General features: G+C 35.2%; 1 protein-coding gene across 6 annotated transcripts in view; it reads right to left on the bottom strand.

Annotated features, from left to right (window-relative positions):
- The window catches only part of USP34 (ubiquitin specific peptidase 34), a 140,679-nt gene that overhangs the window by 61,211 nt on the left and 63,761 nt on the right, over nucleotides 1-15,707 (bottom strand). For all 6 annotated transcript variants that reach the window (XM_076335136.1, XM_076335142.1, XM_076335140.1 and 3 more), the window contains 12 exons: nucleotides 14,483-14,572; nucleotides 13,543-13,638; nucleotides 12,329-12,411; nucleotides 10,786-10,940; nucleotides 9,781-9,894; nucleotides 8,725-8,824; nucleotides 8,437-8,596; nucleotides 7,888-8,014; nucleotides 7,645-7,792; nucleotides 3,195-3,295; nucleotides 1,479-1,688; nucleotides 701-826 (listed from right to left, as the gene is read on the bottom strand). In XM_076335136.1, the coding sequence (XP_076191251.1) occupies nucleotides 701-826; nucleotides 1,479-1,688; nucleotides 3,195-3,295; nucleotides 7,645-7,792; nucleotides 7,888-8,014; nucleotides 8,437-8,596; nucleotides 8,725-8,824; nucleotides 9,781-9,894; nucleotides 10,786-10,940; nucleotides 12,329-12,411; nucleotides 13,543-13,638; nucleotides 14,483-14,572 (1,510 nt within the window). The remainder of the gene's footprint in view (nucleotides 1-700; nucleotides 827-1,478; nucleotides 1,689-3,194; nucleotides 3,296-7,644; nucleotides 7,793-7,887; nucleotides 8,015-8,436; nucleotides 8,597-8,724; nucleotides 8,825-9,780; nucleotides 9,895-10,785; nucleotides 10,941-12,328; nucleotides 12,412-13,542; nucleotides 13,639-14,482; nucleotides 14,573-15,707) is intronic.

The raw sequence follows: 15,707 nt of genomic DNA, 5'->3' as shown, positions 1-15,707 counted from the left end.
ATTATTTGGTTTTTAGTTTCATCTGTTATCTGAAATTAGACAATTTCAAGCGTATTTCTATACACAATTAACAATTTGAATAATGTGAATTGAGCAATGAAATTTGAGTAAATCTCCAACATTATTATAAGCTAAGGTACACGCAGTTTTAAAGTAGAGAAAGCCAAATGTTACGCTCTAAATCATAATTTCCACCAAAATTGTGATGCATGTGTCCATAAAGAACCATAATATCTAAAAACTGTTAATATATAATTTCAACAACTTTAAAAGAGGCAAAATTGTAATCTATAGGGCAAAAAACTGACTAGGATAGTACCCATGTTTTGAACTTACAGAAGAGAGTACAAAAGGATTGCTATCACAACAGTCATCATGTTAAAGCAAGGCTGCAAATGAAGAAACTGCTGTTTCAATTCAACCCAAAAGATTGTGACAATTAATATTGACTATTCATTTATTAAATCATTTTTTTAAAAGAAATCATAAAAACAAACTTTGGGAACTAAACTGACATCTCTGTTTAGTTTAATTTCGTAAGAATTATTAGGCTTGTTTATCAGGTTTACTTGTGTGTCAGCATACTTAACATACTTACTATTTAACATTCCTCTTTGGGTAAAATTCAACGAAAACACTAGACACCAAAACACCCATGTATAATAAAGATAAACATGTAAAACAAGCATTATTTGTTTACCTGCTCATCTGAAATATTCTGGAATGCCTGCAACATATTAGGGCACGTTGGCAGAAGCATTAACAGTTCCCAGACACGTCTGGATAAGTTTTCTGCATGGAGATGGAGTTCTTCACACCTTGCACTCTGACAAACCACAGAACAACCATTCTTATTGTGAACTTCTTTGTGAAAATAACCTTGCTAAGATTTCAAAGTCCAAAAACATATTTATTCTTAATTAAGAAGCTATCTGTTTCCTATCTAGTGTAAATCCATAAATAGAACATGACAGTTGAAGTCTCACTGAACCTGCAAGAAACTAAGTTCCATTATCTTTACAGCATATCACATATTTTGAAATATTTGAGTGTAAATAAAACTTAAAAATAAACTACTGGTTCGAATATACTAGTGGTTATTTAATTTCCCACAAGCTAATGATGGCATATAAGACATAAAACTTGAGTTTTTTCAATAAAACCTTTAGAAATCTTTCTTCAAGCCAATACCAATTATTATTCACCACATCTATTTAAATTATCAATATCCTTTCTTAAGAATTACTTTTTTATAGCTACTACAATATTTAGAACATTTAAAATATATCAGAACAATGCTGTTAAGAAAATCAGAAAAATCATGATAATGATTATACCGTACGTGAAATGTGAATACACAGACAATAAACATATCTAGCAACTGGATAGAGCACACAAGAAGTAGGCTAGATAGGAAAAATAGACCCAATTAAGTAAGACTTAAATGTAATTATTCTAATAAAATGACTCTAAATTACCTCACTGTCTTCCATAGCCACTTCTCCAGAAGGAGGCTTAAAAGAGGCAAGCATCTCTAACAAATCAAAAAGGGTGGTAAGATGAGGTTCTTGCAGGAGTAAAAGCATTGGAATGTTGTCCTTCTGAGGAGGAGGTAGGCAGGATGCTGGAAGCTGAACACCTTCACCTTTACGTTCTCTCCTTGGTGCGCCCAGGGATACAAACACCATCTAGAAACGGAGAGAAACCACGTGGAGAAAGACAATTTTAAAAATTCGTATGCTAAAACCATGGAATGTTTTCAACAGGATCAGAATTAAGAACTTAAAGATACATCAATATCTTTGTTGTCAAATCTTTACTGAGCAGCATTTTGAGCAACTGTTATAATTAAAGCTTGGTTTTGCTTTCACTTAAGGCATTCGTGGTGTAGTTGCATATACTATTTGCTGTTGTTACAGTAGACGGTCCTGTTTCCTTGTCCCTTGTTTTGCCATTCAGGCTGGGGAGACTCTAGTACTGGTCTGACTTCTCAGCACCTCAATGAAATGGCACAAAAACTAACCCAGAGGAAAAATGAGATAAATTGGCTCAAAGGACCAGAAGAATGCTAGCGAGGGCGTAGCAACACAAATAGCAGTGTGGTTGGAAAAGCAGACATTTGTTATACTGGCATAACCACATTGTGGAAAGCCATTCTCGGATGAACTGTTCCTGCTGACTAGTTATCACCTTCCTATATTGATCACACTCAGCCATTCAAACGGAACGCTACTGCTCCTCCAAGTTCTGCAAACATAAGAATTCATCTGATCGCACCATCGTTCAATTCTGTAAAATGATCTATGTTAATAAGAAAAAATTATTTTAAAAACTGGTTTTGCTTTTGAATCAACCCAATTCACTTAGCAAAAAGAACTAATGAACAATCGAAGACGTAGTCCAACAGATCATCCGATTTGGAACCACAAGAGTCAAGATAGACTAACTGCTACAATTGCTAACAGCCAGCAATGGCACATGTAAGCGTATCAGCCAGTAATAACCTTTCTAAAAGGATGTTAGCAGATCCCTGAAGGTGTACAGTACGAGTTTAGTTTTCCTTTAGATAGAAAGAACGTATGTGATGATCTGCTGGTAAGTTTTGTTACAGTCCCGCCTCCCTAAAACAGTCATGATGTCATTCAAGCTTATACAAATCAAATCAGGCTTTTCCATACTGTTGACTTCAGCAAACTTATGAGTAGACCACTCTAACAGGAACTCTGAATTGAGATAAAAAATTACAGATGAGCATTAAAAAATGCTTCAGATTTAACCTGTGAAAGGAGAGAGCTAGTCACTGCTACTATGGAATTAGTATGTGTTCAACAATTCAGACAAAATGTGGATATTTGATTCTGTTTTCACTGGTCCCTTTGTTGTCCTTGATGAATGAAAAAAACTGAAATTTTATTTCTATTCCTCGAGTTTTCACATCTGCTAACATAACTAGAATTAGGCTTTTAAAATTATTAATTATTTTACAGAATGACAGCAGCAAGGACCGACAGCATTAGTTTGAGCTTACAGAAGGCACATATTGGATAGCATGAAACAACTAGTTTCAGAAAACAGTAGGATGCTCCCAAAGAAAAGTATACCTTCCACAACCACTACATGTATCAGCTGCACAAGACAAAAGCAACATATCAACCAATCTTTTTCAGTGACTGCTATCTATATCCTGGTAATACCTGCATATCCTTAAAACCCAATTCATGAAGCGTTTTTTCATCATAATCGGTTGTCAGTTCATGCCCAGATGAAATCATTCTCACAGGTCCCATGAGGCCACCTAGGATAAAAACATATTTCAGTAAATTTCTGGAATCATAGTTTCATTTCCTAATGAAAGTGCTAAGACTCATTTTTAATAGTACACCCTTCAGTAGCAATTAAAACGAGGCAAAAAACTTAATGCAATTTCCTTACAAAAACTCGTTATTACGTTAAACTAAATTTACTTGCATGTCTTCAGAAATAACCTTTTCAATAACAGTTCACCCAATCTTGTAGTGAAAAGTGTTCACAATACAGATTAAAACATGCCCTCCATATTTTGTAGGAAATTATGCTATGCCAGAGAAGGATAATGGAAAATGATTGTGATCATCAACAAAATCCCTTTGTATCACACACCTGTGATAAAGTCAGCAAAGGCAAAGCAGCAACGATTAATCTTACTTATAAATATAAGTTGGAACTGAAGATGTCATATACTTCAGAAAGGAAAAACCGAGAACAACCTTCAAAGAATTCTCAACATTGAACAAGAAATCTGAACAATTAAAGGATTAAGAATTTAATTTCATTTGGCACAGACAATCAAGCAGTAACCAAGAATCACAACGCACAATGACTTTATACCTCAGAGTACTCATATAGTTCTAACCACCAATTCCGGTGCACAAAGATACTTGTCATGGATCAAAATTTGCCATGCTCTTCAGCCACTGTTCTTACAAGTACACTTTTTCCAACATTAGGCCCTGGTCCTCCATACCTCCATACCAGTGAAGAGCAGCCTTACACTGCCACTATACTTCAACATTGGGATTTCAGTGAGGCTTCTTCAGTTTTTTTTTTCTCTTACAGAAATCTTAGGAAGTACTCAAGAGTTCTATAACCTGAAAATGCTTCAAAACAGTATATTGCTTGCCTATAGGAACATATTATTCAAAGACATGGGTTAAAACAAAAAAAGCCCACGTATACGCAGCGAATCTCAACTTCATTCTTTCACTGTCATGAAGACATGCACGGTGTAGAGCACGTGCAGTTCAGCCTGCTTCTTCGGGTAATTACTGAAAGCCCGTTGTCTGCAGCCACACAGTCTTCTGCTGATGTATGCACACACTAAATCCAGGTGATGCTTCCCAAAACCAGCTGAGATACACACCCAAGTGCTGATGTTTCCAAACTAGAGCAATCCAGTGAGATGTACACACAGTAACTTTGATGGGACTGCCAGATAAATGGAGGTATCAGGCAAATACGTATGATCCTCAAATCCTGCCCAAATACAATTTCTGGGATGTTCTTGGGAAAAACTGGATAGACAGCAGCCCTCCAAAGACATCCGTCAGTTAACAATAAAACCATGAAGGTTTTATGTGGAGTTGGGAATAACCTCGCGTATCTACCACTGTTCCCATCCTCCGCAGCCGGCTGCTTTAAAACTTATCAATGCAGTCAGGCAAAATAATTTCAAACAGATAAAGGCAGGTAAACACATCATCCACAAAAATAATACAGAAATCTACCATCCTCTGCACTTCAGCAAGCTAGTAACAGATTTCAGAAGAAAGAATACAACAAACAACCTGAGTGATAAGCAAGTGCAATCTCACATTTCTCCGAGCAACGCAGATTTCAAATGAGCAAGAGATGTTACAATAGATATTGGGACCTCAAAAGAATTATGTGGTAAATGTCTGGTAAATGGGGGAAAAAAAGTTAAGTTTATTGTAGTGAAAGAAAGCTAAAAGGAACATTTAATAAAAGTGAATGCATCTACTACTTACAGATACATTCCCAAAGTTTTGGCTAGTGGGCATTCTTGGATATTCCCTTGGCAGAAGCATGATGGCAAAAACTTCAGAAATGTACCTGTAACTAACAAACGCTTTAAGGTTCTTTTAGCCCGTCTCAGAACCTGCAGCTTCACTTTCCACATTAATATTACCTCACTTCCATAACAATCTGTTAAACATTAATTTTCAAGTGTCGGCATCTTCTCAAACTAAATTTCCTTTTAAGACAACAGGCATTAGATGTGACTGGCATCACTTCAGACATACCATTTGTTCATGCATCCCAAGAGCAGGAAAATGAAAGTAACACTTTGCGCAAAGATGCTGGAAATGAAATGGCCATCTACACAGCGGTGAAAAGGCAGGCTAACAGGAGCGCTAAAGGAGGCCAACAGCGTAGAAGTGCCAGTCAGTTAACAACAGATGAAACAAATAAAAAGAAGCAAAAAAAAGTGCCAGTCTAGAATTCCAAGAGCCAAAAGTTGATACGAATATTCTGTTACGTCTATCTATTTCATGAAATTGAAATCCCATCTGAGAAAACAACTAAAAACCAATTAAGGACAACGAGATTTAGCTCTAGAAGGAAAAGGCAAGAGAAAAACTTGTATTCTGACATCATAAGCCTTTAATTTTTAATGGAATTTGATAAAGTCTGTTCAGATTTCTACCTAAATTGATGAAATAATCACCATTTCAGGTTCCTAACCAGGAATTTTTTTTTTTTGTAGATTAACTAACACAGGTATATTAAAATGGACACAGCAGAAGGTCACTGAGACAGAAGCGTGCACTATGTACCTTACAGTATATGTCTCCTGTGATGCAGAATGACCCAAGTTTTTAAGTGTAAACAGTCAATACACTGAACCATAATTCACAGCGACCTTTGTGACCAACAAAATGTTATTAGGAAGTCCTTTCTTTTTAATCTATACAAAACAGTCCCCAAAATAGGGTACGGATGAGTAAAACTACAGGTTTTAACCGCAAGTCTCAGTTTCAGTCCTATCTTCTCAAAATTAGCAGTTGATAAGTAAAAATCATGTGACTAGATTATTCCAAACACACGGTGGCATGCACAGAACAATGCAGAAACACTTCTTCAGGAGTTTGGTTAATAAGAGATTTAGTCTCTTACAGGATTTTATACATCTATCGGCCAACACAGATATCAATTACAAGATTAAGTACTTAAAGGCATTAATTCAGGTTTTAAGCCTAGCAAAGGACACTGAGTTTATGAATTGACAGATACAAATTTTATGGTTATCCAATTTCCCATAGTTATGGTATGTTAATAATTAGTGTAATAAACACAGAAAAAATAAAAAAACATCCACAAAAAGTGTACAAAATCATGGATATCAGCACAGGCATTCTACAAAACAAGAGACATTGTACATATGTAACATGACTGAACTGCAGCTGCTGTAGGATTGCAATTCTGAATTTTCTCAATCATGTGTTTCTAAAATCCCAGGTAAAACAAAACAAAAAAAAATTTCTGCTATGTGGCTATACTTGGTGGAAAACAAGACCATTTCTTCACTAAAACAGCTTCTGATGAGTGGCTGGAAAAGGATTTCACAAAGAAGGTAATTCAGATGTCTAAAACTCAGTCTGGTTTACTGGCAGTGCGTCTCATTAAAACATTTTTTTAAAAAGTTGTTAAACTATGAAAAGAAAGTCAGATTCATGTCTACACATATACTAATGGTCAGTGGTGTTGGAAAAAGTTGTTCATGGACAGAATTTGTTCAGATAATATGCATTACATGCTAACTTTTGCTCATAATGAGAAAGAAAGAAAACAAGAAAACAATAAGGAAAAGATAATTCAGAAAACAATAACATTTTGAACAGCAGTAACCAATAAGAATGCTATAATGTATATCATCAATAGGATTTAGAAAATGTCCTCCTCCTAAAGGATAAAGCAGAAATTTTCATTCACTCAAAAACACATAAAGAAAGGGAACAACAACAGGATGCATATTTGTCACACTGTAAGCAAGCAATGACCATCTCAGGAGCAAGGTGACATTCCAAATTAAGAGCATCCAAAGAGGACGAATGATCATTTTTGCTACAGGATGATCGTAAATCAAAAAGCAGGTGCAGGAGTAAGGAAAACCTTACACCTGACTGGAATACATATATGTAGGGTATAAATTATGAATTTGAATCATAACTTCAAATTCTGAATCAATGGCAGAGCCAGAAATGTATAAATTTCATGAAACATAGAATAAGGTTCTATGTAACAGAACCTCCAAATTACAGAAAACAACACAATTAATTAGAACAACAATGAGAAGAAAAATAATGTGGTGGAAAGTCTATTGGGACTTTGAGCTTGGCTAGATCTAAGGATTTTTTGGCAGATCTACATTTTCTTTGCTTTTTCAAATAAATGGTAGTGCTTAAGAAACAATGCTATTAATTAAAAGTGAAGGTGATGCTAACTGTAACTACAGCTAGAAGAAAATACATCATAATGCTTGCTTATTTAGGATATCTGGGGAAGAAAAAGACAATAATCTTCTAAGCTCTAAATGGATGAACCCTTGTATGGCCAAAAAATACAGGTATGAGTACTATAGCTTACCAGGGAAATCCCCTTTGCGGCTGCTTTGGCCAAACTCCTGAAGCTGTGCTTGTTGATTTATCTGCTCCTTCTGCAAATTTTCATACCAATGGGTGACTTCTGCCCGTAGATCGGCCACCTGATCACTAGGATACATTTCTATAGTCATCTGAAATAAAACACGTATTTTATTTTTCAAAGTGCACAGTGGACTTACTGAAATTTCACAATGTAGGATGTACTTGTAAAAGGGTTTTTAACTACCTTGTCAGGAAGTCCAGCTGGCTGACATACAATTCTTAGCGGCAGTGACTGTTTGTCACTCAGGGCTTTCAAGTGACTGCTGATACCAGTGCCTTCAATCTGCCACTGTCTCAGATGATACGCAAACCTTAAGAACAGGTAAAAACATTGAAAAAGTATTTTTGTCAAAACCTATTTAACACAAACGTTTGATAAACAATGAGAGGAAAGACAAAACTTGCACCTTTAGTCACCGTTTTTTCAAAATAAGAGGAAGTTATTGATATTCTCACTCGTTTTTCAAATAAAACTAAAATAACTGAAAAAGTTTCTTTTGTGAGGGATGGGGAGACATGAACCACATCCATATGTCTTTATACAAGGACAAGGACCAACTCTTGTAACTGTTTAAACCTTATATATTACCTTTCAAAATTATCCACTACTGTCCTTAATTAACACAAAGAAAAACAAAGAAACTAATACTTAATAATAACTCATAACTCATTTACCATTATAAGTGGAATGTAAATAAATTCTGCATCCAAATATATCAATGGAGCTATTTACCTTCTCCTAAAAGCCTCCAGGTGTGTCTTCAGCATTAAGAGTCCTCTTTCAATAATGGTCAGACTTGAATGAGAGTCTTGCTCGAGGTTACTAGAAGCTATCATCAGACTCTCCATACACTTGCTAATAAATTCCTGTTCTTTTTCCAGACCAGTTTTACCTGTAATATCAGTTAAAGTAAATTATATACGCACAACTTTGGGACTATGCATTTTAATACTAAGAATAAGAAGCGGATAATGCTAGATATTCTTTAAAACATTTTAAAAAGAAAATAAAAATTCATACCATTGATATAATAAGAGTTGATATACTGGATAGCTGCTCGACTGACATCACCAGACTGTGCTCTTAAAGCAATACCCCAGAACTGGTCCATGCCACACAACTGTTTTGACAAAAGGAAAACAAACAGAAACAAAACGTTGCCTTGTTATTTTACTGGGAGTGATGCTTTCCTAAACTGAGACATTTTATTTGCCTCGATGCAATTACTAAAAAATATCTCCATTTTCCCTCTGCTCGGGCTCTCATCACTGCACACATCAATCACTATAAAATTCTAACTTTCACAGAAAAATTTTCATACTTTGAAGCATGAGGAGAACTGCTTAAAATTCAAAAGTGTGAATTTTCATTTTTTACAAACAGCAATACTTTTAAATGAAGCCTTAAAACCACAACTATTATTCGTATTCACTGCAAGAATAGAAATTTTAATAAAAAATTGCCTCAAATCAATTCACAGAAAAATATCCTACATATAATTTTATTTCTAAGATAGTTTCTCTGTATAAAAAACTACGGAAGAAAAACTTCTAAAGCACATCATACATAAACTGAGACACATTTTACAACAAATTTCTAGTCAGAATTAAATATGCCTAATAGAATGTCATCTGAATCTTCTTATCTATAAAAGTAAATGTTACAAACCCATTCTTTAAACACAATAGTGAATACAGTTCAGTTACGCTAAGAACATGATAAACTGCACAAAGATATGAGGCAACAGGTATCACTTTCTTTGCAGTTTCCTATCTCAACTTCTAGAGACAAAAGCCACACATGCTCAAAGTCATGAGGGAAGGTCAGGATCATTGGCCTCTCATTTCCATTTCACTGTCCCACATTTAGAACTTTTGAGTCCTGAGCTTCCAGGGCTCTCCTCAAGGCAGAAATCTGTACAGACCCCACCACCACAAGCTGTGACATTACCATCTCAAACCAGTAAACAATATTCAAGCCAGTAAATTCTCAAGAGATACGCCGTTGCAGATAAGTAATTTAACTTTCCCCTTCCCTCAGAAAGAAGAAAAACATGAGCACAGAATCTAGGCTTACCTCTGAGTTTGAGCCACCATCATATGCACTAGTAGCCAATCGAGCCAAATTACACAAATGCTGGAAGAGGTTTAGGCCAGTCATACTAATAGTTTCAGGTTTTAGTTGTGGCATCTAAAAAAAATGAATGCACTTTAGTGTGGAAGGAAAAATTCAGTGATGGAACAGATAGCAATTACTGGGTATTTATTTCATTAGCACAGAAAAATGTCATTGTTACTACCGATCATATTCGAATGTAGAAGACCAATTAAAATTTATTCTTGCAAAAGATCACACACTCTGAATTTGATATACAATACAAAAAATCAACTATAATTGGCTTAAACAAACCTCTTTTCTCTACCGCTGATTTGGACTGTAACAGTGCAGAGGGATCAAAAATTATTATTGTAACATTAGCTGCTTAACTTACCAACAGCAGGACAATTTGTTAGCACACATGATGTTGTCCATTCAAAAAACTCATACGCTTAGAAAACTAGACAAAAACTGTGTAACCTTGAAAAAGAGCTAGACTACATTAATTATTGTACAATCTGTCCATTTTGTAATGTTGTCTGTCGAAACGGATGGGACCCCTTGCAAAAAACTCTACTGCTGCATGTTTGTATTTTCAGTGGATGTATTGATGAGATTTATACGCCCCTCCCAAAAAGAAGAAAAGCCATTTTTTTAGTCAGGTAGCTATATATCATAAAGGGATGTACAGTTTTGGGTGGCTTTTTTTTCAAATTGAAATGAAGCGCTACATAGCTTCAGATACAACACACAGGCTATTTGTAAAGAAACACTCAAATAAATACTAGTGTGAAAAGAATTCACGCCGATCCGTTCCCCTCTTCCCTCCAAGCAGAGAAAAATCATTGCATGACAAGAGGGGCCCTCCCAGAGTACTGAAGACATATTTTTCACAGAAACAATTTAAGATATGTTAAATACTGCTGATATGGAAAGAAACACTTTTATTAGAATTAATAAGGTTGCAATTAACTCTCTACATACCTTTTCCAAAAAAAGATGCTTGTAAGTCTCCATACCCATAGCATGCTGATCTTTACTTCGTACTTGATTTAAAAACCAGTGTAGTGCATCATCATAACATTCAGAATCTTCTACTAAGCAGTGCCACAGTATGTCCACTTGTTCTAAACTCAACCCTAAAATTAGGGAAGTATTTTTAACTACTCCTTTATAACATCAAATATAGAGCGATATTCTACAAAACCCAAGAATACATACAGAAAAATCAGAATAGTTTTTGTCAGGACAAGAAGTTTTTGGAAAAAACAGAAGAAAAATGCACCACCTACCCATTAGGAATCATACACTTTTCCACTTTTAGAGCTGGCAATCAGCTGCAGTTTTTGGTCATTAGCGCCGTCAGTTGTTACTAAACCAATGAGTAGCGTGGGCTGACCTGAGATCTCGTACCAAACAGCAGGTTGTTTCTCAGTTTGTAAATAATTATTGGGCACAACCTAGAGTCCAGCTTTGAGCTGGGTATCGAGACTGTGGCTGAAAATACCACCTCTGGAACTATTTCATTGTTATTCCTTTCAAGAAAACTGTAGGTTTTGGCTTAAACTAAAAATAAACTGTAGGTTTATTTTCTTAGTTGGCATATAAACATTTATGATCTCAACAAATGTCTTTAAAAAGAACTGTGGCTATCCTATTAACAACAGCAAATACAGTGTTACATTTTTTTTTTCTCTTGGCTACAGATATTCTCATTCCTTCCTGTACTCTACTCTAATGACCAGAGGCACAAGCCATGCGCTGTATGCCAACTTTGACTACCTATAGTGAAGACTACCCAAATGACTCCTCCCTTCAGTCGCTTTAATAAATGACCTCAACATACAATCAACTGAAGGTCTGTACAGAGCTGATGCTGAGACAGCGCTGAAGGCTATTGGTTTACAAGGGCTTAAGGAGAGAGCAGCCAAAACAATTTATGGAAGGGAAAGCCACCAAGGGTTACTAAAACACAGAAAATTATGTTCAACTACGAATTCCATCAGCCACATCAAAAGATTCCTATTCTTAACCTTTTAGAGTGAACAGATTTCAGCATCTGTACAGATCAACTATCATACAGAATACCACTTTCACAAAAGACTCTACAGGGAGTGTAAATCAATTTCTGACAGTATTAAAATATAAAGAATTATTCCTTTTTGGTATCACAACTTACAGTGCACTCCAGTAAAAGATCTCTTGGAACATTACGGGCGTGAACCAAAACCCACAAATACAGAATAGATTATCTTCATTTCAGTAATTAGTACAATCCTAATATTTTGAAAAACTAAAGCACAGAGGACATAAAAATTTGTTCTCACAGAACTGCAATTGAATCTAAACTCCAGTGTTGGTTCTGTGCTTGTAAAAAAAATCTTCCTTCTTTTGAAACCGTATCAGAGATTATTTAAAATTGTATCTGTTTAAAACATTGTATTTATTTAAGCTAATGTTGATTATTAAGAACTATGTGACCCTTACTATGAGGTGCTTCTCTGATAAGGTAACCTCAAATACTTACTGAAATGATCTGGTGATCCTAGAGTTGAAAACACACATGTCAGGAATTGAAGACGAACCTGAACTTCTGCACTGTGGCTGTATCTAAAATTTAAATTTGTATAAAAACGGAAGTTTATTTAATTGCTTATTGTCACAACTTTTTTCCCCACTCACACACATGCCTCTTAAAAGCATAAATAATTTCTTCATCTAAGTTTCTTTCTGAACTTCTAGTTCAGTATAGAGTCTAGGCTCCAGTTGTACACATTACAGACCCACACCAAACAAGTGGAATGACACACTCATTACTAGATAAGGTACTTTTTCTGTTGTTTGGGGGGGAAGGGGGGGAATGGGGTTTTTTTGGCATACAGTCCAATTCAAGTGCATCATTTTGTCATTAGCACCTTGCAGGATCTGACCTTAATTTTTTCCCTAACTTGTAAAATGCTGATATTTCTACTCTGAATTTCCGATCCCAGCTGATACACACTCTTTATAAAAATATCTTCCTAACTTATATAAAAATATTAACTTTATTTATAAGGTAGAAGCTTAATGGTCAAAGGAGCAGAACAACATACCATTTTGCCTGAATTTAAAGCAATTCATCCCACTTCCAAACAGCTTTTGAAGTAATTTCTCCCTAGAGCAATGTCCAATATAAAGGCGTATGATGAAGTAAAAATTTGACCCATAAATAACAACATTTTTCAATTGTGGATGCCCATACTCACATACTGACTTTGACATCTGTCAAAACATGAATAGTCTATTCCTCTGGGATTGGGAAGCTAGAAATTGTATCATTTGTGTATATACACCTTATTTTAATCATACAGAATGGAAAGTGTGGATGAATGTGTTAAACAGAAAAAAACTACTGCAAAGGTTAATGATAACAGATTTTAAAACTGAAACATTTGAATAATTTTATGATATGAAATCACTTTAAATTGATTTGAATACCTAAAAATATTCGTGCTTTATTTGTAAACAAATATTCAACATAATGTCTAACAAAAATGACACAAGAGTTGTTGTGTGGTTTTTTTAAGGAAAAGGAGGCTATTTAAAATGTTACTATTTTTACAGACCTTTGTCTCCCTAAGTGTGTAATGTCCCTATAGAAAGTATTTACTTGTAAGAACACATCAGAAGCACCAGAAGAAAAGCAGAAAAGAAACGTTTAAGAACATAAAATATCAAACACTCAGTCAGTTGTGTACTTACAATGCATGTTTATGTCGTCCTTCCCTGACTGCCTGAATGTAGTGTACCAAATTATCAAAGAAAAGTTTCATCATATTAAGTTCCTTTTCTGCCCACCTGTGTCAATTTAAAGGGCAGAAAGTATTACAGTTTGCTTTAAAAGATCAGAAAAGCTACAGAAATTAGAAAGCTATTATAGGAAAATTGCATACACATAAAACCAAAGTAAACATTACGTTTTCCATCTACCATGAATTCAGGAGTATTTTCCAGTACAGTACTCTCTTATTCCTTTTCATCGTCGTTATTTTCAGGCATAGGACCGACAGAGAACCCTCCCTTTTGAGACCATGAAAACTCTGCCTACAGGCCCTAATTCAGAAAAAGTCTAAGCCAAAACTCAGAACTGGGCATATATTTAAACGCCATCTCAAAAAGACCAAGAAAAATTGCTGATAATCACTGTAATCTTTCCCAGAAGTTACGGTAGTCCGTTCTCTATAGTTAGACCAGCTAGCTACATAGTTTGTTCTAGTAAGGAATTCTATAATATATACCTTCATATTTTAAAGGGTTTTTTTTATAAACCAAATCTTCTATTACTGAGAAGCATCTGATATACAGTCAGAACAGAATGACGTAACGTCAAGTTATTACAACCTTTTACAATATACTATCACTGGATGTCTAGTACTGTCTGCAAGTCCTTTGGGATTTTAAGGGTGGAAATTAAAAAAAAAAGTAAATTAGTCTTCACCTCAGTTACGACAGTAGTGCGTATTATGAAGAAATCTAGGCCTGAGTGATTAGACAAGCTCATACAACTAGGCCAGATAACAGGCAGATGATAACCTTAGGTCATTACTAATTTGGACCACGCTAAAGGAGCAAGCCTTGCAGCAGTCCCCTAAATGTCATCACTTCTGTTGGTTTAGTCTGTTGGGGACAGGGGGCTACTTACATCGTTATCCAATGAGTATCATAACTGCTCCCAAATTGTTGAAACGTACCAAACAGCTTTGGAAGAAGACGAAGTGAAACTACTACTGATCTAAAGGAGAAAGAGAGAAATGACGACAATATATGATTGTTACAAAATTAAAATAGTCAATTTTAAGATTACTTTGAGAAGCTCAGGTTCAGTGAGCAAATATGCTAACTGAAAGCACTGGAAATACCCATGTGAAGTTTACCATCATGTCAGCCAATTAGTTTTCTGAATCCGAACTACACATATTTCAAATTCTTTACATGTAGTACTTTGGACACACAGCTGTTGGACAAGTATAAAAATAAAACAGTATACATTTTTCTTATTAAAAATTATTTAAATTTCAAAAGATAAATTCTTATTTTTGAGTTTCATAATACTTATCTTTTGAAATTTCAGCAAAATGAATATGTTTTTTCTACAAACAGATGACAGCAGAAATAAATCTGCCTCAAACTCATTATAGACACAAGTAGGTGTGTAGTGTAAGACAACTGTCTAGGAAAACTCAAGAAATGCGTAAACTGCATGTAATGGAACTTTCGTATCAGTGATAAGTATCTTCACATTTCTTTTATTAATTACTATCTCAGTATACTTGTAACTCATCTCACAAATACAGTTCTTGGCAAAAAGCTAACGACATAACACTGCAGGTAAATGTCCAGCAATTGATTGGTTGTATCAACAAAATAAATTCCACTTTTGCCAGTCTTCAAACTGTACAATCTCACAGCTTTGGCTGGTATTAAAACAAGTTATCTGAGGTCAAGGTATTACTTCTACCTCCAACCACTTCTTCACAGAAATTAAATCCCACAAGAGACCTGGTGGAAAAGAACTTGTCTGTTCCTCATCCACTTGCATGTAAAATCTAAATAACTCAATTCAAAATGCTTATGCTAAGGCACTTGACCTTGCACTCAACTGGCTAAGATGTGGACCCAATTTTACCAACTGGTAGAAAGGCAGTAACCTCTGGCAGAAGGCAGAACAAATGCAACAAGATGAGAAATTCAGGACACTGATAGAATAGAAAAATGGAACATCAGATACATCCATAACACCTTGAAAACTGTTTTTATACTTTTGCGTTTGTCTGGTTTAACTTGTCTTCCTGTGAAGTTAAGTAACTGTTATAGTCAACTTGGATTTCCTATATGTTGCAAAAATAGATAAATGTAAAAACAGATAA

This window comes from Aptenodytes patagonicus, chromosome 3 (genome assembly GCF_965638725.1).
Source record: "Aptenodytes patagonicus chromosome 3, bAptPat1.pri.cur, whole genome shotgun sequence".
Taxonomy (NCBI): Eukaryota; Metazoa; Chordata; class Aves; order Sphenisciformes; family Spheniscidae; genus Aptenodytes; species Aptenodytes patagonicus.
This window is presented reverse-complemented; position numbering and strand designations above follow the sequence as displayed.